Source organism: Stegodyphus dumicola, chromosome 2, assembly GCF_044657685.1.
Source record: "Stegodyphus dumicola isolate Sdum_Otavi_A_Nest chromosome 2, ASM4465768v1".
Taxonomy (NCBI): domain Eukaryota; kingdom Metazoa; phylum Arthropoda; class Arachnida; order Araneae; family Eresidae; genus Stegodyphus; species Stegodyphus dumicola.
The window spans coordinates 77,964,098-77,991,926 of record NC_140769.1 but is presented as its reverse complement, the minus strand read 5'-3'; the positions used below and the strand labels follow the sequence as shown (position 1 = coordinate 77,991,926).

The window sequence follows — 27,829 nt, the reverse complement described above, 5'->3', positions numbered from 1 at the left end:
ACACTTCATTTTGCCATCATTCAATGGTTTTAACCCTTTCAGGACGGGCATCCCATATACGCATTCCCTAAGAAGGTCTCTTACAGCTGGGCTTCCCATTCACGCATCACTAGAGATTGCATTCAGAGGACGGGTGATGCGTATACGCATTTTAAGGTGGAACGTTTTTGTGAAGGCCACTAGATGGCATCCTAGGTCCATTACTTTTGAAATGAACACAGTTTTAAGTTCCTGACCTGGAGTTTGATATATTCTGCCTTACTTTGGTATTTTATTCATCAGCTGGTCCGAGGGTGGGGGGAGGGAAAGCTTTAACAGAGGTGGACTGTTTAAATCGATGCATGCTAATGAAAACATTCTCGTGTCTGAGTTATATTCAATTTCCTTTTTTATTTAATTTTTTCCTCTACTATGTTTGGTCTTTTAGGGTTACTGTGCGGAGTTTTTTTACGTTTTGCATTGCCTTCAGATATATTTCTGTTTCTTTTCTTTTTATTTAGGAAAGCCTCACCTCCAGTCTATTATGGCGGGAAGGCGCTATTTATCAGAGGAAGAATACCCTCGTATGGTTAGTGAGCCATTTACAAGGAGTGATCCAAAAAAAAGTTTACAAGGCAAATGAAAAAGTATTTATTAACAATAGAAACAAGATACAAATGGGAATCAAGATACACATCTGGCCTTCACTTTTCCACATAGTCGCCAAACCTGTTTAGGCATTTGTCAGAACGTTCGACCAACTTGTTTATCCCATCTTGGTAATAATCAGGGCCCTGCTCATTGAGTTATTTTTCGGCAGCTGTTTACACTGCATCATCTGAGGTGAACCGTGTTCTGGATAAGTATCGCTTCAACGCCGGAAAAATGAAATAGTCTCTTGGAGCCAAATCGGGGCTGTATGGGGGGGGGGTGATTCCAGTCTTCCCACTTGAACCTTTGCAGCAATTCCTGAGTCTGGCAAGCTGTATGGGGTCTGGCCTTGTCATGCAGAAGAATGATGCCTTTGCTCAGTAATCCAGGCCGTTTGCGTCGGATGGCTTTATGCAATTTCGTTAAGGTGGTAAATAACGATCGGCCTTAATGGTATGGCCATGCTCTAAATACTCGATTAGGATAACACCAGTCGTATCCCAAAAAACCGGTTGCCATCACTTTACCGGCAGAGGGTGTGACCTTCTTCCTCGTCGGTGATCCAGCGTGTTTCCACTCCATCGTGGCTCTTTTGGATGTGGGAGTGAAGTGATAAAGCTATGTTTCATCACCGGTAACGATGCGATCAATGAAGTGTTGGCCGTCTGAATGGTATTGCTGAAGAAATGTGAGGCTGCACATCATTTGAGTGGCCTTATGCTCCGTGGACAATGCACGTGGAACCCAACGGGCACAAACTTTGGAATATCACAGTTCATCGGTTACTATACGCTGAACGTTACCATAACTCAGGTCCAACTCTGAGGCAATCTCACGCACGGTTACTTGTCGATCCCTTTGGATGATTTATTCAACACGTGCCGTGTTGATATCCGCCCTTGAAGAACTTGGACGGCCGCTCGCTTCCATATTGCGGTTTTCCACATGCTCCTGCCCGCTTGATAAGAACGACACCATTTCGCTACCTGTTGTCTACTCATTGCTTTGTCCCTGTATACCTCAACGATTTGTCTGTGAATTTCGGATGCGGCCACATTCTTGGCCCATAAGAACCGAATTACGGCTTGCACCTCTATGCGAGACCACTTTGCTAGACGTCGTGCCATTACTGTCGCTTTTAAGTGTCTGCGTACTGATGCTTCTTACTCGTAGAACCGCTGTAGGACAACTAGCGCCATCTTTCGACCACCCTGGGTGAAACCATTCGCTCCACAATTATTACGTTTCAAATGCTTCTGCTTGTAAACTTTTTTTTTTTTTTTTTTTTTTATCAACCTACCTACTAACGCAGATGAGAGTAATGATTCATTTTCTAAAGAGTTAAAAAGTGATACTTTTTCTAAGAGTTATAAAGTGATACTTCTCTGTGCTTCGAGCTTTACCACATTCATTTTAAATTTTGTTACTTCTTACTGTAAATAGTCTTTATTGTGTTGTTTTATTAATTTTAAACTTTATTGATGGATTTTATCAAATTATAACTTTGGAATAATTTGAATAGCGCTTCTGAAAATTATTTTACAAGATAAGCAATTTTTTTTAAGTATATTTTCATGTAAAATAAAGAAAAAAAGTTATTAAGTGCTAATTTTAACATAGTAAGAGCTCGAGTAATAATCTAAAATTATACAAAAAATTACGATGCTAGAAGCGTAACTTTTTTTTCCTGATTTTTTTTTTATAAAATTAGGCTTAGCGATGCAAAATCTCCGTCCTGTACGGTGACTGCCTTCCATTCCCTTCTGTCCCTCATAAGCGTCTTAAACAAAGGTGCGCCATCACAAAAAGGTTAATATTATTCTATTGTGCAGAATTCTATTGATTCATGTTTTGCAATCAATGAAAAGAAATTGTATTAAAGTTTATAAAATCAACCTTTGTTTTATCTTCTAATTCTACATGTTATGGGATTTATAGTAAAATAGAAATTCGGATTTGCAACTAACATGGTAGTGGAAGAACTTTCAGAGGAAGACAAAAATAAGGGTACTTACGTATTAACGCTGCTGCAGCTGCAGATTTGGTGGTTCTTAAGTGCTCCCAATCTACACTTAAATTTTTTGCGACATATCATAAATTAAAACACTTTATTGAAAATCAAAGTAGTCAATCTGATTTCGGTGGAAAATGGGCCGATATAGAGTTTAACATAGATTAAAAAAAAATTTATTATCTTTGACGCGATGCTGTCGCCATATGAACTCTGCTAAATAAGATTCTAAATGATGTCTCGCTGTCCCTCTATGTCTCTTGTTACTCCGTTTAGCACTGCCCCATATTTTCTCAACTGTTTGTGTATGAACTCCTGTATCAGGATCAATGAAATTGTATTTATGATTAACTTTAGCATGTAGAAATTCTTCTTTTTCTATTCTATTTGTTTGGTAAGCTTTCCAACTGTCAGAATGTTTCACCATCTGCAATGTTTTCAATAATTTTATTAAGAAGGGTAGAGCCAGTTCTATTAGGAACAGTGACAACAAACGAATCTTTTGTTTCTCTACTTATTACCTCCAAACACCCACTGTTCAAGTAATACTCAACCACAATTATTTTTACGCTTAGTAAACAAACTTTTATCAATTTTCACAATGCAATCTGTTCCACCTACATTCTTGTTTGGTTTATTTTCTATATCAAAGACACATAAGTCACGCAAGTAACTGTTCCAATCTATAACAGTTTTATCCGATAAATCAAGTTGCTTTTGACAAAATTTAATCAACGTCAATTCCTCGCACCAGCAATATATGAATCTCAAAGCTAAACAAAATGGAATTCTGCTTCCTTCAAACCAGTTGTCTTTTCTAAGTCCCACTTGCTGATGATGCTGTCTTAAATTACATTTCCAAAACGTGCGTTTACCAAAATAATATTTCATATCATGCGAATTGGTACATTTTCTTTCTTTCTTTCTTTTTTTTTTCCTTTCCTTTTTCTTTTCTTTTCTTTTTCTTTCTTTCTTTTTTTTTTTTTTTTTTTTTTTTTTTTTTTTTTTAGATATATATATATGTATATTTCGCTCCTTAAAAAATAAAATTGTATCTTCTTCTGTGTTTGGCAAATCCCAAAGATGCATTTTCGTAGCACTAAAAAATGGTGTAAAAAATTATCAAACAAGGCAAAAAGGAATCCAAATCCTCTTTATTAGCACATCAGCGCAACTTCTGCTGCGGTGGGATTAATACACAAGTACCAAAATAAGTTTCATTTCCACACCAGAAGCTACTTCTGCTGAGTATGTGATTACATACTACATAAATTTCCATTCAACAATGAAGTGATTTTATATGCAAAAGTTGCAGATGTTTCTGCTGCAGCAAATGCATCTTTCTCACACCTCTCTAACAAATGCATCTTTTTTCCCCCCTTGTATTTGTGTAAGATGTTTTTTTAATAGATTTCCAGTTTTACCTCATTTAGATTTGAAAGATGATGACATAATGTTGCAACTAATAATTAATTAGTTGCTATTTAAATTCATTATTAAAAATTTATTTTCTTTTTATATATTCATTATTGCTTAACAAGTAAATTATAGGTTCGAAAATCTGAGCCAACACTTTTTAAAAACCAACATTTATTTTTCACGCCATATCTTATTCTACAAAATCTTAAATGCAACTAACTATCAAACAGAAAAGCAGACGTAGATGTAATGCATCTGGGCACGTGATCCTCGTGACAGACAAATTCTTTAGGGTTGCCACAGAAAACAGTGTGTCGCCACGATTCTCCCATCTTTTGAGTGGATGGCTACACACTCAAAACATAAAACTTACATCAATATAAATGAGGGTTATATAACAAAGAAAATTACTTAATACTTAAATCATATTACTTGAAAACAAAATTAATACTGAGGAATATACAACAATAATAGCACAACAAAATAAATCATAACTCAAAGACATGGATTACATTATTCGTGATTTTACAAATCTACCACTATTGGTGGTGAAAGGAACTTGATCATTTTGAGTATTATCTATTATATTATCCAGTTCCAATCTAAACAATCTCTGTATTGGTGTCAAGAACTCTAAATTATTACTTTTTACAAGAGCAACTCTTATGTTGCCATCTCGACCAGGGATCACCCGAATAACGCGTGCTAAATTCCAATATGCATAGTTTTTATTTTGATGTTCCAGCAAAACAATTTCTCCTACAGAGAGAGTGTATTTTTATAATTTCTGGTAAACTGCTGTCTGAACTACCCTAGATACTCAGAGCGAAACCTCACTCTTAACAGTTCTCTCATTCTCTGGAGATACTTCGCTCTTCTACTCTTTTTTTTTTTTTTTTTTTTTTTTTGTCTGTCTACATTGTCAATAACAGGTACACCCGACTGTGGAGTTTCATGCAGAAATTTTTCCGGAGTTAAAGGTAAGGGATCTTCAATATTGTCAGACACGTACGTAAGTGGTCTTGAGTTGACAATTCTTTCACAATCACACAAGACGGTGAGTAACTCTTCATAACCAAGAGAAGCACGACATCAAATTGTTCTCAATATTTGTTTTACAATTTGTATTAAACGCTTCCACCATCCACCCCACCAAGCGGCGGATGGAGGATTAAATTTCCATTGCATTCTCTTTTCAGTAGCCCTAGAGCAGAGGCAGTCCAAGTCAATGGTTTGCAGAACTCTCTCTCTCTGCACCTACAAAATTTGTTCCATTATCAGAATATATGGTTCTAGGGTGTCCACGATGTGCGATAAAATGCCTTAAAGGCTTGAAAAAATTATTCAGTTGTTAATGAGGTAACCAGTAGCACGGTAAACCGCACAGGTGAAGAGCACAATATATGATTTTCGTCCATCCTGTAAATGCAAGGCTCCTGCAAGATCACATCCTAAGATTTCAAAAATGGATGAATCACGAACGCTATCATTTGGTAAAACGCCTGGGACTGTTGCATCTCTTTTAGCCTTAAATCTCTGACATGTTAGACATTTTCTTATACAGTTCCTTATAGTTTTACGTTATTTTAAGATCCAGTATATTTCTCTTAAATGCAACATCAGCAATGTAGTACCTGCATGCAACAAATCTTTGTGGGCACTTAATGCCAATAATTTGACTACTGGATGTTCAGAAGGTAATACGTAGCGTATTCGGAAACTAAGTACCGTTTCATTCTAGCACCGTCGCAGCGCTGTGGTAGGCGTCCCGCACATGCGAACTAGTCTTTCTTGTTGACTGACTTTCAATTGTCGCCATTTTGGTTGCTCTATGTTGTGTTTTCAGTTTGCTGTGCACATTCAAAATGTTTAAGACAATTAGTTCTCCCGCTGACTGTGAGATTCGTTCCGTGATTAAATTTTTGAATGCGAGGAATGTTAAACCGGCCGAAATTTATCATCAAGTGACAGAAGTTTACGGTGAATACGCGATAAGTGATGGAATGGTGAGAAAGTGGGTAAGAATGTTTAATACAGGTCGAACAAATGTCCACGCCGAGGCTCAGAGTGGTTGACCTTCTGTTGTCACCGATGATTTGGTAAGGAAAGTTGATGAAGCAATTCATGAGAACAGACGCTTCACAATGACAACTCTTTCAGAGGCATTTCGACAAATTTCACGTACTGTTTTGTTCGAAATTGTGTCTGACTGCTTGAATTATCGCAGACTGTGTTCCCGATGGGTTCCAAAAATGCTCACTGATGTTCACAAAATAAAGCGACTTGGTAGTACCCTGACATTTCTCACGCGGTACAGTGATGAGGGCGAAAACTTGTTAAACCAAATTGTGACAGGTGATGAAACTTGGGTGTGTCATTTCACACCAGAATTGAAACAACAATCAATGGAGTGGAGACACACTCATTCTCCGAAAAAACAAAAGTTCAAGGTGACAGTGTCATCACAAAAAATCATGTGCACTTTCTTCTGGGATAGGAAAGGCGTTTTGCTTACTGAATTTCTTCCCAGAGGTGAAACCATTAATGCGGCTCGATATTGTGAGACTTTAACAAAAACTAAGGCATGCCATTCAAAACAAACGAAAAGGAATGCTCAGTAAAGGAATTGTATTGCTCCATGACAATGCTCAGCCGCATACTGCTGGTGTCACTCAATCGTTAATTCGACAGTTTCATTGGGAGCAGTTCGATCACCCGCCGTACATCCCGGACTTGGCGCCGTCCAACTATCACTTGTTCCTGCACATGGAGCGCGAGATTGGTGGCAAGCGCTTTGGATCTGACGATGACACGAAAAATGCTGTGGAGTCGTGGTTATCGAAACTGGCGGGAAGTTTCTTTGACGATGGTATACAAAAACTGGTCACCCGCTATGACAAGTGTTTGATCATTGGTGGAAACTATGTTGAAAAATAGTTTAAGACTTGAATTTTCATGTAAAAATAAAATTGGATTCGAAAAAATTGTTTTACTATTTTTTTTTTTTTTTTCAAAACGGTATTTAGTTTCCGAATATGCCTCGTATTTGCCAATATCCCTTTGTTAAATCCAAAAGAGTTATATATTTTACGCCTGCTACCGTTTCTACTCGTTATTCGATGTTAGACAAGGGAAAGAATTGTGTTTTTGTCAACATTATCAATTTTCTATAGTCAATACAAGGTCTTGGATCCCTCCCTGCTACTTCCACTAATTATCCACAATTATCATTCTTTACCAACGTGACAATAACTGTCTTACGTATTTCTGAATTAACTAAATCCTCATCTGGTTCATCATTAAATTTAGGCCAATTTGCCTCATCTTCCAGTAACCAATCAGGTCCCTCCCACCATTTTCATTCTATTCATTTATAAGGTATTTCTCCCACTTCCCTAGCGTGCCTTCGTGGTGTAACGGTAGCACGCTGGGCCGGTATTCCAGAGGTCCGTGGTTCGATTCCCGGCGAAGGCGGTTGCATATTTTTCATCTTTTCTGCTTCCAATTAACCTAATGTCTCTACAAATTGATCTGCATAACAACCTCTAGAAAGTAGGTCAGCAGGATTGAGAGTATCAGGGAGATGTCGCTATACAGTCGGGGGAGGTCAAAGACCTGATTACGGTTCAAAACGAATGCTCCCAACTTTGATTTCGCCATATCTAACTTAAAGCCGTCGAGGAGTCAGTCCAAAAGTGAATACGAACTTCATGTAGGCCAATATCATGAATAACATGAATAACTGAAGACAATAACCTAGAACCAATATTACAAGCAAGAAGTTCTAATCGAGGAATCGTAATAGGTTTTAAAGGCGCTACTCTCGATCTTGCGTGTACCAAACTAACCTTTAACTTTTTGCCACTCTCTGCTCTTAAAAAGACGCATGCACCGTACACACTTTTACTACTATCACAAAAGAGATGTATACTCACAGCTTCATTAATAGATTTGAGACCTACCCATCTAGGTATTTGGATACTGGATAGCAAGCACAACGTTTTACGCCAAAACCTAAAGTTTTTGGTTCATTCATTGGGAAGAACACCGTCCTATTTAAGCCTTAAATTCAAAGTTTGCTGTAAAATTAGTTTTGGAATCAACATTACAGGAGCAGTATGCCCAATGAGCTTTTAGTAACTGGGTCATCCAATTTTATATCTTGACTTATTTTGCAAGATAAGGTATCTGTAACCGTATGCCATACAAAGCCCAAAACAGACACATCTCTTTCCGTGGAGGAATCTTCCTCTGGCACAACACTTCTTATATTGGATTTCCAGAATCTTAAATTAAAATGACCCGAAGCCATTATTATCTGTGATTCATTTACAAACTTTCTCATTTCTATTTCTGAATTCATACTAACCACACAGTTATCTACGTAAAAAATGTTTTCAAAATCTCCGCTGTATGACTTAAGCTTTTGGGAACTACACTCAAATGATATTGTATTGTAGCGGCCAATAAATACAAACTACACGTAATACCAAAAACTACCCTTCTATGCTGATAAATTTCAACTTGTTCTTGATTATCCCTACTGAACCACATAAATCTCAAAATGTCTCGATCTTTTTCCCTTATAGATATTTCCAAGAACGCTTTTTCTATATCTGAAGTGACACCAACGTAATTCTTGCAAAGCCGATTAAGAATCGAAGGTATAATTTCAATTAAATTTGTTCCAGTAGATAAACAGTCGTTCAATGATGGGTAACCAGGCGAATGAGAACTTGCATTAAACACTGGTCTTATACTCATGCTACTATTTTCTTTAACAACCGCTCTATGAGAGAAATAATGTACACCCTTATATTTATTCTTATCCGGTACTTTTCGGTGTTTTTTTTACCCGAGTGCTAACCAGTTCTGAAAAACGTCTCCGTAAGCGTCAAAATTTCCCGTAGTCATTAATTTCGTTTAGTACTTACAAGACATTTTTCTGCTATCACTTTGTTTTCAGGTAAAAGCGAGCTATCCGACACCCAAGGTCATATCTTCCCTCTGAATTTACGGCAAGAGTCTTTCCAAATATTTTTGCGTATCCTCCTGTAACTGAGTTTTGGTTTTACTTACAGAAGGTTCACTTAATGCCCAAAACATCTAACTTCCAGAGATCACTAATACATTGACCCTTCACTAACAGAGAAGGAATTAGGAGGGATGCAGTATTTATTGTAGTTGGCTCAGTGAAGGTAAATTTACCCATAACAGTCCAGCCTAACTGCGTATGCACCGCGCTGATGCCACACGTAAGGGGAACCGTTTTTCCAGTTAGCAACTTACCAGCAAAATCCGCACCAATTAGTAATTTTATCTCTTTATCTACATTACATGTACCATTTTCTAAATAACTTAATTTGATACCATGTGACTTAAGTTCGCTTAACAACGAACCAGATGGGAGTTGCTTAATTTCAGAACAAATTTTGTTTTGACCAAGTACCTCTAATTTACACTTATATTTACTATATATATTGCTTACTTCAATAACATAGTTTTTATACATATTTTCTGAAGTCTCAACTCCACCAAAAAGAAATTGCTTAATTTTTGATTCACCAATACACTTACAATTTAACCTTTGAGCAACATCATTTCATAAATATGATTTCATAGAACCACTATCATAAAAAGACGCATGCACCGTACGCACTTTTACTACTATCACAAAAGAGATGTATACTCACAGCTTCATTAATAGATCAGGGCGCATAATCACAATCAGGGCACATAATCACAAAATGTCGATTTTTACATAAGGTACACCTATGTTTAACTGTGCACTGATTTGCTCTATGGTTTTTCTTAAGACACACAAAACAAACATTCTTTTTCTCAATGATATCTTTCTTACATTCTAAACTCATTAAACTCATCTTTACAACTTTCAGAAAAATGGGATTTTTCACAAAAAATACAAGTATCAGACTTTTATACATAGATGTAATGCATTTGGGCACGTGATCCTCGTAACAGACTAATTCTTTAGGGTTGCCACAGAAAACAGTGTGTCGCCACATTCATAATAATTTATAATAACAAAATTTCCATATACCATCTCCAAGGAACACAAATTTAAAACCATCAAAGAAAACATTTATTAGAATTTAAATTGGTATTTTAAATTTCAACTATTTGTTTAAAAATATGCTAAGGATTTAAAATCAACTTTTAATGTTCTAATATGTTTATTTCTGCTTTTGAATTTGAAAATGAGAGTGTAGGGGATATGTCTTCTAAAGTAAGCATCTCGTTCAGATTAATTGTGTTCTTATTGAGAAACTTTAATTTTAAGATTATTTGCTATTTTATTTTACAAGATTCTTTTGGATTAAAGGGACTAATGTATTTATTTGGATAAAGTATTTATGTGACTTATGCTTTGAACCTGGCAAATAATTTGATGCTTACTTGGAAGTAAGATGAAACACTCTTTAGAACCATTCTGAATTTTTACAATTAAGTTTGAAGATATACATCTGATACCTTAACATAGTTATTAAGAATGCTTGTTTTGTTTTCATCATTCCCTAACTTTGTGACACTTTTTGTTTTGTTTGAAGGCAAATCAGGGCACATAATCACAAAATGTCGATTTTTACATAAGGTACACCTATGTTTAACTGTGCACTGATTTGCTTATGGAAATTTCCTGTTATGTTTTTACCACCAATCCTCGAATTCCATATCACAGATTATGTTCTTACTGCATTAATATAATATTAACAAGACGTAGTGCACAATAAAAATTAAGCTTTATTTAGGAACTTCGCGCACACTGCCCGACAGCCTGCCTGTTTTGCTCTGCTCGCTACTCGTAAGAAACTTCTCTAGGGTTGCCACACTTATCGGAGGGCGCAAGGCGCGCTCCTTATCGCCATCACCACAGAGTTTCCCCCCAGTTCCTTTAATGGCTATTCAAAGGAACGACATAGGTTATGAAATTATCTCAGAGTATCCGTACTGTCGGGTATTTGTACATGATTACAAAATTAGAATATAAAATTAGAAAAGAGCAAAATGCAATTCAATATATAACAAGGTATTGACACATATAATAAACATGAAATAACAAGAAATATGTTAAGATATGAATTTTAAAAAAGTGTTTTAAATTGTTATGTAAGAAGCAAGTTTCTTAGGGAAGTGAACATATCTTCCCGATCTGGTGACAGTTTGTGTCTTAGAGAGTTCGTTTGCAGATTTATTCTGCTGAACTGTCTTTAAGTCTTAATTTGTTTTTAGTTCAGGCAAATTAGAGTCCGAAAGCAAATAGGCTGGTTTCACACGGTCTATAGACACAGTAGATTTCAGACCGTTAATATCAATTGTGAAAGTTTTGTCCGTTCTAGAAAGAACTTTATGCGGACCTGTATATGGTTGGCACAGAGGTGGCTTTACTCGATCGACACGTAAGTATACATGCGTACACGACTTTAAGGTAGCACTTACGTAACATTTTTCTTGGCAATGTGCAGATGTTGCTATTGGATTCAACTGTTGCATTCTATGCCGAAGATTCGTGATAAATTGTGTGTCATACGGAGATATCTTAGATGACGTTATCATATCACTAGGCAGCTTGAGAGTTGTGCCGTACACCAGTTCAGCACAAGATGACTGTAGATCTTCCTTTACGGCTGTCCGAATACCAAGCATAACAACTGGTAGTGTTTCAGTCCAGTTATTGGTCTCGTGAGCCTTGAGAGAAGATTTTAAATGTCGATGAAATCGTTCAACAATGCCGTTTGACATTGGATGATAGGCTGTTGTTGTGATTCTGTTCGTACCCAAAATGCGCGTGAATTCTGCAAAAAGTGCGGATCTCATTTGAGAACCTTGGTCTGTTGTTATGATCGATGGGCAGCCAAAACGAGATATCCAACAGTTGAAGATGGCTCTGCAAATGGTTTCCGTTTTCATATCCGGGATGGGAATGGCTTCAGGCCATCTGGAGAATCTATCTATTAGAGTCAAAAGGTACACGTTGCCTTCTGATGGAGGTAACGGTCCGACGATATCCATATGGATTTCTGAAAAACGTGCATCAGGAAGAGAGAATGTGCCCAGTGGTGCTTTAGTATGCCTAGTAATTTTCGATTTTTGGCAAGATTCACAGGATTTCACCCAATTTTTGATATGACGTTTCATATCGGGCCATACATAACGAGAACAAATAAGCTTCGTAGTAGCTGCAATTCCTGGATGTGACAGATTATGCAGATGATTAAAGATGAGTCTGCGAAAGGAATTCGGAACAAATGGACGAGGAATGTCTGTTGATATGTCACAAAGAATATTACCATCACAATATTGGCACGGTTTAAATTCCAGTTTCAAAGATGATGTGTTGTTTTTGAGGTCTTGTACCTCCGGATCATGCCGTTGAGCTTCCGAAAATTTTTTAAAATTCAAAAATGGAGATTTTGTTATGGAATCAATTTCGATTTTTGAAAGAGCGTCAGCAACGACGTTTTTTGAACCTTGCACATGCCTAATATCAGTAGAGTACTGAGAAATAAAATCTAAATGGCGCAATTGTCGAGGTGAACATTTATGAGGGTTCTGTTTAAAAGCGTATATTAACGGTTTTTGATCCGTATAAATTATAAAATTTCTGCCCTCTAACATGTGTCGGAATTTCTTAATTGCAGAATAAATAGAAAATAATTCCCTATCGTACGCGGACCATTTCTGTTGACTTTTATTGAGTTTCATAGAGAAAAATGCTATAGGTCCCCATGTTTGTTGAGACAACTGCATAAGTGTGCCGCCTATTGCGACGTCTGAGGCATCTACCCAGATGCTTAGCTGGGCTCCGGGAATAGGGTGTCTCAAAAGGGTAGCCTGAGCAATGGCATTTTTGGCAGCAATAAAGGCTTGTTCAGCATTCTCGTTCCAATTTAATTGTGGGGATGAATCCTGAACACGAGAACGAGATTTCTTTTTATTAATATAGCCTTCTAACAATTTTATTAAAGGAGAAAGAATATGTGCTGCTTTAGGTATGAAACATCTATAAAAGTTAAACATGCCTAAAAATCGGCGAAGCTGAGTGAGAGTGGTAGGTTGAGGAAAATCTAAAATACATTTGACTTTGTCAGGAAGAGGTTCAATTCCGTTTTCACTAAGGTGAAAACCTAAGAAATCAATAGATGTTTGACCAAAGGTGCATTTTGAAACATTTATGCAAAGTCCATATTCCTGAAGTTTGGAAAATAAAGCTTTCAAATGCCTGCAATGTTCCTCAGAATCTTTAGAGGCTATGAGCAAGTCATCGACAAAAGCGTAAACGCCTTCTAAACCCCGCGTGACTTCATCTATAAAACGTTGAAAAGTCGCAGATGCATTGCATAAGCCGAATTGCATACGGGTACTTTCGAATAAACCGAATGGTGTGCATATGGCGGTTTTGTGGATGTCGGCTGGGTTAATTGGTATTTGATGGTATGCCTTAATCAGGTCGACATGACTAAAAATTTTAGTACCGTGCAATGCAGCAGTAAAATCGGCTAAACATGGAATAGGGTATTTGTCTTTTATTGTTTGAGCGTTCAATGCTCGATAATCTCCTACAGGTCTCCATTCCAGACTTCCCTTTTTTGGAACCATGTGAAGTGGGGATGCATAATTGCTGCTCGAAGGTCTCAAATGCCCCAATTGCATCATAGTTTGAAATTCTTGTTTTGCTATTTTTAAGCGATCTGGAGCTAACCGACGAGGTTTTGCAACCACAGGTGGACCTTTAGTTATGATATAATGAACGGTGTTATGTTTAACAGGTTGGTTAGGATCTGGTAATCTAGTAACTGAAGGAAATTCTTTTAAGATTTTGTGATATGGTGTATCACTAAATACAGTTTTTACTGAATAAATGCTTGCATTTTTCACACAACCGACGGTTTTAAAATGCGTTTTTAAATCTTTGAGACATTTGTTTCTGAGATCAGGCACCAATTCAAAGAAATGGAGAACATCTGCTCCAAGAATGGGTGTACTAACATTTGCTATAAGAAAAGTCCATGTAAACTGTCGTCTTAATTTGAAATCCAAAGAAAGTGTTTTTTGACCATAAACATGAATAGTAGTAGAATTAGCAGCGAAAAGCGTTTGTTGGGACGAATTCCGTTTTTGAGAATTATTTGCTGGAAGTAAGGACACGTCAGAGCCGGTATCGACCAAGAATGAAAGGTTTGTTCTACGGTCACGAACGAACAGGCGACGTGAAACTTGAGGCAAAGAATAAGTCGCCTCTATTCTTTGCTGGTTTCGTTTCCCTGCCGTGAACAAGGTTTTGTACATTTGTCATCTCTACACTTTTTCCCAAAACGTCTATGATACCAGCAAACAGAATAATCTCTCCTTTTGGAATTGCTTCTTTCCTTATTGCGATCTCCGCGATTTGGCGAGCGACCACGAGAAAGAGAAATGCGATCAATATGTTTGTTTAATTTTTCTATTTGTTTAAATAATTTATCCTCAAGAGACTGATCGACTGTGCGAGAAACGGCACAAGTCCCTGGGGTTGGATTTACTTCTAAAATTCTGTCGGCAATTTCTGCAGCTTTATCTACAGTTAAATTGGAAACCACTGCCAAAATAGACTAAACAGTCGAAGGCAAACGTTGAAGGAATAATTCTAACATTAAGTTATCAGGAACATTTAAAGATTCTGCTCGACGTTTCATATTTCTAAGCAAATCGGAAGGTTTTCGAGAACCTAATTCTTCTCCAGATAATAATTGGCGAATTTCTTGCTGAGAAGATTCTCCTGAACGATTTATTAAATCAGTTTTAAGCTTTGCATATGGATCAATAGGGTCTGGTTTCATAAGTAAATCCTGTACTAGTGATGCAATATCTGGAGGAAGATGAGAAACTACATAATTATATTTAGTAATGGATTCTGTGATAGGTTTGGGGGTGGCAAGAGCAAAGGTACTTTCACACATAATAAACCATAAAGATGGGTCTGATCGGTTATAAACCGGAATTTGGACGGCATAAACATCAGACATTGTGCAAGGTTTTTAAGCCAAAATAAAAGGAAAAATTTAACTAAAGAAAATGAAATTAAATGATAAGTAGAAAACAGAATTATAAAATGATCTATAATTACTACTCATCTGTGATCCGGAGGACGAAAACCGATGTAATCCATTACTTCTGGTTTGGAGATCTTGAGTGATGGCTTGTAGTCAAAACCGAAAGTGCTTGAGAACTGTTCATACGATTTAACACAGTCCGGGTTACCATTATGGAGATTTCCGGTTATGTTTTTACCACCAATCCTCGAATTCCATATCACAGATTATGTTCTTACTGCATTAATATAATATTAACAAGACATAGTGCACAATAAAAATTAAGCTTTATTTAGGAACTTCGCGCACACTGCCCGACAGCCTGCCTGTTTTGCTCTGCTCGCTACTCGTAAGAAACTTCTCCTCTAGGGTTGCCACACTTATCGGAGGGCGCAAGGCGCGCTCCTTATCGCCATCACCACATGCTCTATGGTTTTTCTTAAGACACACAAAACAAACATTCTTTTTCTCAATGATATCTTTTTTACATTCTAAACTCATCTTTACAACTTTCAGAAAAATGGGATTTTTCACAAAAAATACAAGTATCAGACTTTTTATACTATTAAAAATTTTCGTTACACTTACTACTATTTGCATTAATTAGTTCACATGCAGTTGGAACAACAGGTTTTGTGTCAAAAAACTTATTTTTCTTATTATTTACTTTATCAGAACCCAAAACATCACGGGTAAGTTTAACACTAAATTCCGTTTCTACTTCCCTTTTTAGAAAATCAATTAATGACTCCAAATCACTCTTACCTGTTGTTTCAGGTGACATACCTCGTTGTCTTTCCCAAATTTGCATTAAATCAGCAGGAAGTGCTGATTCCACTGAAGGAAATAAAACAACTGCAAATTTATCTTTAGTTAAACCGAGTGATTCCAATGCGCGTAGTTGAGTTTGCAACTTGTCATAAAGAGTTAATAAGTCTATCTTTTGTTTGTCATTGATTACCAGTTTTAATAGCTCTCTAACATAAATTTGAATTAAAACATTTTCATTTCCAAATCGTTCCTTGAGATACTTTATTGCTTTTTCGTAATTTTCTTCCGTAGCAGGAAAACTTTCCACTATTGCTGTCGTCACAGTTTCAGGTTTCGTAGATTGCAGTAGATAATGAAACTTGTCTCTCTTGTCGATGCGAGTATCATCGTGTATTTTACTAAACCTCGCCCAAAACGTCAACCACTTTCGGGAGTCTCAATCGAACTTCACCAGTTTGATCTCCGGCAGTTTTTGTTTTGCAGCCATAACTATTCCTGATGAAGAACCGCTGTTCGTTGAACCAGTAGAAGGTTGTGAACAGCTATCCTTTTTCCTGTTGGCTTTTACTTTCAATGTAGATAATTTATCGTAATATTCTTGAGCTGCACTAATAAATTCTCTTTCGTATTCTTCTTGAGTACAGCCTTTTTTCTGTAGAAGTTCCAAAAAAGAGTCATCCGTATTTCGTAAAGTTTTATACTTCTCTGAAATTTGATCTAAATAAATTTCTAAATCATCGAAATCCAGAGAATCTGATCGTATCCGTTCTTCCAACTTATTAGCTGTTTTCGTAAATGCACTCCTAATTGCTGTCTGCTTCTGTTTTAGTGCTTCTAAGTCCTCCATGTTTGCACCTAGGAACATCTCTTATTTTCATAATTATCAAGTGTCGAAATCGATAATGTCACCCTGTGACATTCATGCTGGCTAGGCTCGCCAAATTTGTTGCTTAACAAGTAAATTATAGGTTCAGAAATCTGAGCCGACACTTTTTAAAAACCAACATTTATTTTTCACGCCATATCTTATTCTACAAAATCTTAAATGCAACTAACTATCAAACAGAAAAGCAGAGACATAGACGTAATGCATCTGGGCACGTGATCCTCGTAACAGACTAATTCTTTAGGGTTGCCACAGAAAACAGTGTGTCGCCACATTCATAATAATTTATAATAACAAAATTTCCATATACCATCTCCAAGGAACACAAATTTAAAACCATCAAAGAAAACATTTATTAGAATTTAAATTGGTATTTTAAATTTCAACTATTTGTTTAAAAATATGCTAAGGATTTAAAATCAACTTTTAATGTTCTAATATGTTTATTTCTGCTTTTGAATTTGAAAATGAGAGTGTAGGGGATATGTATTCTAAAGTAAGCATCTCGTTCAGATTAATTGTGTTCTTATTGAGAAACTTTAATTTTAAGATTATTTGCTATTTTATTTTACAAGATTCTTTTGGATTAAAGGGACTAATGTATTTATTTGGATAAAGTATTTATGTGACTTATGCTTTGAACCTGGCAAATAATTTGATGCTTACTTGGAAGTAAGATGAAACACTCTCTTATTTGGTTATTGTTAATTGATGTTAGATTGGTGTATCCCCCTTGATAAGTCGATCAATCTGCAATCAATGACAATGGCTAATTTTTCAATATTTAAAATTTATTTTGGGTTTTGGTTATCTTGCGATTAAAGATTTTTCTTAGCAGATTTTTTTAAACAAATATTAGTAATTTGGATACTAACTTCTGGTGGATGCAGATATAAAATGTAATCATTCAGCGAGACATGGCTGTTATAATTAGTTTATATATTAGTAATTGCCTGTGTGATTTATTTAACGTTTAAACAGTATAAGTTTTCTGTGTAGTATGATAATTAAATTCATTTCATAATTTCACAGGGTTTGTACGATCCTAAAAAGTCCTTAAGTTTTTTGGAATCGATTTTTGGTCCTTAAAAGTCCTTAATTTCGGCCAAAATCGGCAGAAGGTCCTTTAATTTTAATCATCGGAAATAGCTGTCTGTTTTTTACGACTGCCATTTTGAGTGTGAATTAGCATTTTGGAGGAATATTTTTGGTGATTCAACTGACAGATATGGTTATTTTTTGAATGGGTTATAATTCGTTCCTATTTCTAATATAAATCGTGGGATTTTCGAGTTTTATAGTAAAAGAAGGGCAGCATAAGTATTTTGAAATGATTTCATTTTTTCTAATGAAGAGCTCTTAAACAACTTTTGGCTTTTCGGGATGTGAATTCTTTTATTAAACGGCTCTGAATTCGGCGACTTATCAGCATTTTGGCGATTTTAAGATCAGTTTCCGTAGAAAATTTTTGATTTCGAGATCTGGGAATTTTTCGACATTTTTTTAAAACATTGTAACATAGATAGTTTTTATTAAAATAGTGGTAAAATATTGAAATTATGTTTAAAAAATAACATTAAAATAAAACGTTTTTAATTTTCGCTGTCATATTATAAAGTTCCATTTTGGCCACTTATTATACAATATTTTGAATCTGCAAAATAAGCAAGGTATACGAAACAATTAACGAAACAGTTTTAGCAAAAGCAAAATAGCTATGTAAATAATTTAAATTGTCGTTTTAAATTTTTTCATGGTAAGAGTTTTTCCAATTTAATTGTCTCGGAGTATTCAGAATTATCAGAATATTCAATTTTCTCTATAAAATAATTTTACACCTTTTCCCTCTGATAGTTTTTCTCAAAATATTTCTGGCTTTTTACTGTTACATAATTTTTCTTTAGGATTTTAGACATTGCAGCTTAGAAAGTTTAGAAGGATTTGAAGGCAAAATTTATAGACCCAAGATTCTAGAAAATTGCAGATAAATGTCTCCATGCTATTAACACGTAACGAATGTATTTTGCAGAAAGTTTACAATGTATTTCTTACTTTTTGGAGAGGGTCTGGAAGAACAAAGAAAACATAATATTTGAATGTTTTACTTCTGATACTAGAATCTTTTTCTTAACACGTTTATCTTCCCTTTATTTTCTCTAATTTTCACTAGACACAGACATGGAAAATATCAAAAATGCTTTTATTCTTATCAGAAGGACAGGCATTGTAGAAAGAATTTTTTTTCTTAGTAAAGAAATTGAAAACTGACAATTTAAATGATTCATATTATATGTCTGAATGCATCATACACAGAGCTGGCGTTAGGCATTTTTCCACCTGATGCAATCTGCAATCTCTGCGAATCCTAAATTCTGCTTCCAATGCCTGCTCTAAATTCTAAAGTTTTACCATTTCTAGATTTTGTTGCTTGGTGTGTCACTAAATTCTAAAAATTCTGCCGCACCGTCTCTGTAACCAGCCCTTACCATATATATTTCATATTGCTTCTGAATGTTCATATTACTAAAGATATAAAATTAGCAGCTTTTTCTATGCTTTCTAAATTTAGTGTTTTTAGAATAACAGAAATCTTTAAATTCTAAAATGAAGAGGAAACGTGCTGAAGAAAGATTCTTCAAAGATATGTACTGCTATTAGTATGTACAGTTATTATTATGTAAATTACCCAGTAGTTTATAATTTCAGCCTTTACTATAATTTCCCATTTCTGTTTTCTCACCAGAATGCAATTCGCTTAGATAGTTTTTAAAGTGATGTGTATGGAGTGTAAGACAAGAGTGTGTTTCTGTTCTCCACATACTTGCTGCATTAGTTCCTGTCCAAAATGAGACATAAAAATATCAACATAAAGCTAACTATTAATTTAGAAGTAAAACAACAATCTTAATAAGTCTAACTGTTAGTAAAACGTAAATAAAATGTCACTTATCTTCTTTCTAATATGTCCAACTATTAAAAGTGTAAAATATTTAATGCTACTTGATTAATTTCATAAAGTTTTATTTTATTCTATAACTTATTAATAATTATGTTAATTAAGTTATGTTTAATAGTAATGCATCCTACTTTTATGTTTAAGACGGTATTACAAAAGTGAAGTTCAGGCACAGATAGTATTTTTAATTGAATTTGTTCAGTTCTCATTTGCTCATAGGTCCTTAATTTTTTCATTAATGGTCCTTAAAAGTACTTAATTTCCGTGTGCAGAAAAGCGTACGAACCCTGTTTCATGTTATCAAAATATTCTTGTATAAAACCCTTCCAAATTTTCAAATAAAAATACAGAAAAAAATTGTTTTATTTTTTAATAAATAAAGTAAATCAATCAATACATATTTTTGCAGTACCTACTTTAAGAGATGATGTCTAGTCATTTCGTCCCTAGTTGGAAATGGCTGCCTTCATTCTGAAAGTGTCATTAAATCTGGTGATGTTGTCTATACTTGTAAACATCTAAATAAGTGTGACTTATTTTGGCAGTTGTTGTAATAATATTTTTTTTTAATTACTGAATTGTGCATGGTTCTAAGATCTGGAGAACCTTAGCTATAATTCTTGGGAAATAATCTGCGATGAATCTTATATTTGTCATAGATATGGAAATGCAGTGTATCTCTTTGTCACACTAGAATTAGTCGTATATCTTTGTTTTCCAAAAAAGATCTACGTTATAACCAGCTTTATGAAAGGCTGTGATAAACTAGATGCTTAGTTCTTAGTCTCTGAGATTTTGTATGGGGCGTAAGTGAAAGCTGTATGGCAATAAAGAACATGCAATTTTTACACTCCCCCCCCCCAAGAAAAAAAGACAGACGTAATTTACATCAGCTTTATTCAGCTCATTGAGACATTTGAAATGTCAGATTCTGTAAAAGAAAGCATCAATTTCCAAGATTTGTTGTGGTATGATATGAAGACTTAAATATTGCTATCAATTTCTCTAACCTTTTATATTATGCTTTTGCATAATAACTTGGGACCTCCTATAAATGAAACACCTTTTATTTCTAAGTCATATTTTCTTTATATTGGATTTTTATCTTGTCTTTACTTTCGGACATAAACTAAAGGAAGTAGAGAGAGAATTTTGTTTGTCCAGTTTTGCTCTTGTTTTTTCACATTTAAATTTTATAATGCAAAACAGCAGTTATTTTCATAAAAAGTTATTAGCAGTTATTATATTTTTAAAAATAAGAATGTCTCTGATAACATTATGAACTTTATGGTATGAGAAGCATATTTTTTTTTATAATAATGTTTTGATATGCTTAATATGTTTTATGCAGATGATCCAAAAAAACGTCCAAGGAAAAAAACTCTGAAGCATAAGCGATGGCTTTTTGAAAAATTACGAGATAACTCTAGTGGCTATGAAGATGATATCTATGAATCCAAATCATTTGATTCATACAAATGTCTCACCCAGGTATTAAATTATTTTCCCTTTCTGATTTTATAGGTATTGCAAAAGCTTTCTGTTTTAATGTCATTTAATTATTTGTTATTTTTATTTATTTAATCATTCATATTTAGCTCTGCATTTGATTTGATTTTTATATTTGTAACAGTTTTACATTAAACTTTATATTTTTTAATATATAGTCATTATTTAATGCTTTTCTTAAGCTTGAATCCGAATCTGAAGCATCTTTCAATATTGCAACTCCTCAGTGTAGCTTTGCTGTTACACCTATTGTACTTACAAAGAGACTTGCCTTTAAAGATTGTTTTAGTCCAACAGAATTGATGAGAAATCGGTGAGTTGTTTCTCTTCTATCTGTAATACTTTTTTATATTGTTTCATATACTATTATCAGATTTTTTCTTTAGTACTTGATATAGAATTATATCAATAAAACAATATCAATTGTATTAGTATTTTTTTTTTCTGTAATTAATGGGATCTTGGTTATGCCAATCAGTTGCCAAGGCATATTCAGCCCTTGATCTTCATTGACCCACTTTAATATTCCATCAGCTGTCTTGGGATATTAACCCTTATGTAGGATATTTAAACAGTATTTCTTCCGCCCTTTTAAATACGCACTGCTCAACATTGAAAATGCAACACCAAGAAGGAGTGGTCAGAAAGTGATGAAATTTGGTAAAAAGACAGAGACAGCAAGCAGCAATAAGTGATCTTTATTTCAAAATGATAGTCAGAATACAGAGCGAGAACGGCGTCGGCTCAGTAGGATGTAGGACCACCGTGGACAGCGATGCACGAAGAAACACGTCAATAAGAGTGCAGATGGTGTCCTGAGGGATGGCTCTCCATTCCCTTTTAACCATTTGCCACAGTTCGTCTTCTGAACGAGGCAAGGGCAGAGTCTGCAAACGGCGTCCAATCACATCCCACACATGTTTGATTGGAACAGGTCAAGAGAGTACGGTAGCCAAGAAATCATCTGTATACCTTGTAGAGCATGTTGGCAGATGCGAACACTGTGTGTTCAGGTGTTATCCTGCTGAAAAATTGCATTAGGCAGCCCCTGAACGTAGGGGATTGCCACCGGCCGCAGTACATTATCGAAGTATCGTTGTGCCGTCATAGTGCCCTGAATACGAACTAGATGTGACCTGCAGTCGTAGGCAATAGCGACCCTAACCATTATGCCACGTTGTCGCGCCGTAGGGCGTTCCACAGTTACTGCCGGATTAGATCTGTCTCCATGTCGACGCCACACACGTATGCGACAAACAGAAGCGTGACTATCTAAGAAAACGATGTTTCGTCATTCTGTCATCCACATCGCTCCAGTCAGGCATCATTCTAAATGTTGGTGTCTATGCTGCAGGGTCAATGGCAGTCTTCTTAACAGACGCTGTGAGTGCAGGCCACGTTCAACCAATCGACGGGAAATGGTTCTGGTCGACACGGGAGCATACAGGGTATCTTACACATGCTGCAGAATCGCGGTACAAGTGACTTGTGGGACTGCTACAGCTTGTCGGCGGATGTGTTGTTCCACGCGTGCTGACGTCACTCTGGCTGCACCTGCACCCCTCCTTCTTCCCACATTTCCTTGTTCCAACCATGTTTGCCATAGCCAATGAACCGTGCTCGCATCCATGTGAATATCAGCTGCGATTTGACGTAAGAGCCAACCCGCCCTTCTCAGTCCAATCACCATATCCCTCGTAAAATTGTCTATCTGCTAGAATTGCCTTCGTTGACGGCACTTCCAGCAGCAGCCTGGCATTCTCTCCTATTACACATATCCTCTGGGACAAAACCCAACTTTCTTCGATAATTTGTCTGGCAGAAATAACAACAGGAATATTGCCCATTCTGCACGTTCCTTCCCTTATATCTTACTTCACGTGCATCGGAGAGTTGCGCATTTCACATCATTCGCACAACTCAGTGACGTGCGTCTACCCTAAAATTTGCATAAATTTCTTATCACTCCTTCTTGGTGTTGCATTTTCAATGTCGAGCAGTGTATATATATATATATATATACACGGAGTTGCCAACTCTCCCGATTTTCGACCGCTCTCCCGCCAACCCGATTTACAATATATTTCTCCCGACTTTTTCTTATTCTTAATATTTCTCACGATTTTTATGCAACTTGGCTTAATACTTTGTTATATGAATAAAAAAAGTGCTTTTGGACGTCTGAAAGCAATTGAATTTTCTCTACATTATATCTAAAACAAAACCTTGCGAATCAGATAGCTTCTGCTTTGTGAGTGAGACCATTATACGTATCCAGAAACGTCATTCTCCAGTTCTCCAATAGGCTTCGAGCTCCACTGCGTGTCAGCTGGCATATATTAGCCAATGAGGACAAAGCAAGTTGTTATTTGGACGTTCTTTTTAGTTATTTCGTTCATTTTGTCCTGAGTTGTGTGAGTACACGTGGCTTAGGGAAATAGTTTTAGAAAATATCATCTTCTGTTACGTCTGCGAGAAAGTGAAATACTCGTGTACGTTTCAAAAATCGTACACAGTTGACTTTCATTCCATTATTTCCTCAAAGAAATGTAATAAATTTGCGATGTGTACCGCCCGTCATTGCGATTTTTCGATTTCGCATGGTGGAAGGGCGGATGTTCTCAAATATGTACGTAAGCAAAAACACAAGGATAACATGAGTTGTTTTTAAAAAAAACGGAAAATTAAATTTTTCTTCGGAAACAAAGGACCAAAAAGTTATTAATGCAGAATGTCTGTTCTCTGCCTTTTTACTGGAGCACAACCTGCTACTGAATGCATCGGATCACGCTGCAGCTTTATTTAGAAAAATGTTTCCCGATAGTGAAATCGCCAAGAAATACTCAAGGTGCAAGAATCAAAACAGGTGCAATTGTTAAAGAAATGGGTTTGAAAAATAAATCTTCAGTTATTGATTGCATTAAAACAGCTCCGGTCTGCCTCTCTACTGATGGAAGCAATAATACCGATTCAAAACTGTATCCAATTGTTGTTTCTTTTTTTGATCCAGAGTCTTCAGAAATTGAGTGCAGTTTACTTTATGTTCCCACTTTATAAGGACATTTGACAGGCTTTAATATAGCACAGCTAATTATTAAAACTTTAAAAGAAAACTGCAGGCACTGTGGATAATTGCTTAGCACTTGGTGCCGATAATGCACCAGTATTGGTGGGCTTGGAAGACTGGTGTTGCAGGCATCTTAAGAAAGGAAAATTCAGATTATGAGGTGCACCTGTCACCTCTTAAATTTAGCAGCTGAAAAAGGGGCAACTTCTTTACCAATAAATGTGGATGAACACATTGTTGATATTTATTATTATCTTGAAAGGAGTTCTAAAAGGAAGGAAAAATTAAAACAGTTCCAACAGCTGCATAACAGCAGTTTACAATTAGAAAACTTGGATGAAGTTATAAAATCAGCTATGATTGACACCCAGTGGAGTTTAATTGCAAAACTGAAAGGTGCTGATGGAATTTTAAAATATAGTGAACTGTCTAGAATTGTGTTGGTCATCTTGACAGTTCCCTATAGTAATGCAGAGTGTGAGAGGATCCTCAGTGTTGTTGCGAAAACGAGGACTAAATTTAGATCTAATATTAGAGATAGCACATTAGAAAAACTTTTATCAGCGAAAGCAGGCCTACGTGGCAATTGCTGTGAACACAATGATAAAGTTTCTTTCTTAAAGAAAGCAAAATCCGCCACTGTTTATAACATTTGTACAAAAACTGATTAAAGAGTCTTTTTTTTTTTTTTTTTTTTTTTTTTTTTCCTTAAACAATGCGTGTAGTAAAAATTTTTTTTATGTGTAAGGTATTTTGTGTTGCTTGCATTTAAGAATTAGTTACTACTTAAAGCTCATTCATTATTAAAAACTATATTTTTATCATTTAAAAAGTCTTTTTAACATTGTGAAAAATCTCCTGATTTCTTAAAAAAATCTCCTGATTTTTGAGTGTCATAGGTTGGCAAGTATGTATATATATTAAGGTTATTCATTGAGTGCACTATTTTATTTATCAGACTGAGGTTTAACTATGAGTCCTTTCTTCTTCTTATTATTATTATTATTATATGCTTGATTAATTAAATTGCTGTGTAAAAATGGCAGGATTAAACCCATACTGAATGACTATGAACCTGCAGTTTTAGTTTAAGAAATGAATAAAATAAGATATTCTTTCAGAATATGACGGTTTTGATCATGTGGTACCGTTTATTAATTGTGTAGAAACCTAAATTCTTTATGCAGGAAAAGATCTTTTACAGCCAAAATACTGAAGAATAACTAGATCAAAATGGCCTAGTGTCCCACTCATTAAAATGTTTGATAACAGATAATGTTTAAGACAGTGACAAATGAAAGTTTTTTATGTTTTACATTAGAAAAATTAATGTAGGTGCACAGGTTTCAACTTGCCATATGTATACACAAAAAAAATGCGGAATTTTTTTTAAAACTTAAGTTCTATGGGTTTTGTGAAGCAAGGATTTCGTTTTTTCAGTTTATGAGGGGAAGTTAGTTTTAGTAATGTGATTTTCACAATACTTTTCCAAGACTATATTTATATATTATACTTTTTTAATTTTATTTTATTTATCATTATCTTAAAGTCTGATAGGATTAGGGTAACTTTCCTTGTAGAGTGCTTATGTCAGTTTAAATTTCATATCTTTTTTACTGAAATGAGTCACATGACAAAAATTGTCAAAGTTAATGATTTTACCTAATTGATTGATTTCGTACACACAAAGTGTATAATCTGCTTTTCAAAAATCACTCAGTCTTTCAATCTTTTTCAAAGATTCTAAATAGTCATAGTGTGTTCTTTTAATAAGAACAAAGTTATTAACATTAGGAAACACATGTAATTGAATGGCAGATATATTAGATATCAAGAAGAATATGTTTGATAATATTAATAAAGAATAAATATTAATGATGAGTATTTGTTTAATTAATTAAGTCGAGCAAATAGGGATTTGAAGATAAGTGATAGGTCGTAAAACATTGTAATTGTTATTTGTAGCATTCAAATTATTGATAAATATCAGTACATAAGAAATGAACACAAAAACATATCTCAGCACCTGTGTTGTATCTTTAACATTTAATAACAAGAAGAATGTGTGAGATGTAAGCTGTATTGAATGTGTGAGATGTAGCATTTAAAATTCAAAGTAAAATTAGTATCTATAAAATGAAAGTGATCATTAATCTAGCCAACAAATTCAGTTTATATTTACAGCCACTGTGTTTTGGAGAATGCAAGGTATTCCTGTGGCTTGGAGTAATCGTCATTAAAATTGCTATAAAGCATGTTCATTGAAGCTTGAATGAAAATCCTTAAAAACACCCAATTTTAATCGGGAACAATAACATTCTCGCCAGATTTGAGGCAGTTCTGAAGCAGGATTGAGTAAACAATTTTATGAAGGACAGGGACCACTTACATTGCATGCTGAAAATTGCTGTATTTTTGTAAAAGAATAAAGGAATGGATTGTAAAATTGTTAATAATTTCCACTAGTTTATGATATTATTTATCACATTAAATACAGGGGGAACATTTAAACTGAATTGTAAAATTTAAGCATTTTAATAATTTACTCAAATTTTTTATTTTTAATTTATTATTTTTTTCTCTATAATAAATATAGTTTAATAAATCTGATGTGTACACCACATGACTTCCTTGTACGGAATATTAAATTATATGCATTTTTTCTTGCATTTCGTTTAAACTTATTGTATTGAATTAAACCTACTTCGCCGACAGCGCATAAACCACAATAGAATAAATGCTTTCTTTAAAATTCACTTTATTTGTTTACCATAGCGACACTCTGGTGCTAGGTTCACTTAACAGTATTATATTTCGTTCATATTATAACTCAGAATACACAAAATTTATATCATTTGAAGAATTATCTAAGCGTTGCCACATGTTCTATTCAAATACTATAATAAATCTAGAACGATGTATAAAAGAAATTAAGCAAATAAAACAAAAAAGAAACAGTTTTTCACAGACGATTCAGTATTTCTTTCAATTAATTCAGTTCTCACTTCTTGACAAGGCAAAAATACATAAAAACTCAAAATATCTGTAGTAAAAATTCCAGAAAGAATTAAGCATGATTTATCAAAATCCTAAAAAACAACCTTGTATTTAGCGTAGGTATAATGAAACACTCAATCGATTTCGAGGGCAGCTAAAGGTCCCTCCTCATCAGGAGAAAGAAATACATAGAAAGAAGAAAATAGGAAAATCACAGAAACACGTGGTCCTTATCAGCACTGCACGTGGTTATAACTAGATTTTTAATCAGAGTTGCACTGGCCGCCTACTTTTACTGAGCCAGGCTATCTGATCAAGCATAAAGAAATATTAGCGAAGTTAAAATAGGGAGCGAGGGGCAAATACACCTTACGCTCAAAATCTGAACTTCAAATAATGGAAAGCAACCACTGAACGGATTTTTATACCCTCTGGTAGTACCATACGCGAGGAGGTAACGCTATCTATCGGCAAAAATAACTGAATTAAGATA

The 27,829-nt window shown here is 35.1% G+C and overlaps 1 protein-coding gene across 4 annotated transcripts in view; it reads left to right on the top strand.

Moving 5' to 3' along the window:
- Positions 1 to 27,829, top strand: part of LOC118204558 (uncharacterized) — a 140,506-nt gene that overhangs the window by 91,918 nt on the left and 20,759 nt on the right. For all 4 annotated transcript variants that reach the window (XM_085810786.1, XM_085810783.1, XM_085810784.1 and 1 more), the window contains 2 exons: positions 21,115 to 21,254; positions 21,455 to 21,585. In XM_085810786.1, coding sequence (XP_085666912.1) covers positions 21,115 to 21,254; positions 21,455 to 21,585 — 271 coding nt within the window. The remainder of the gene's footprint in view (positions 1 to 21,114; positions 21,255 to 21,454; positions 21,586 to 27,829) is intronic.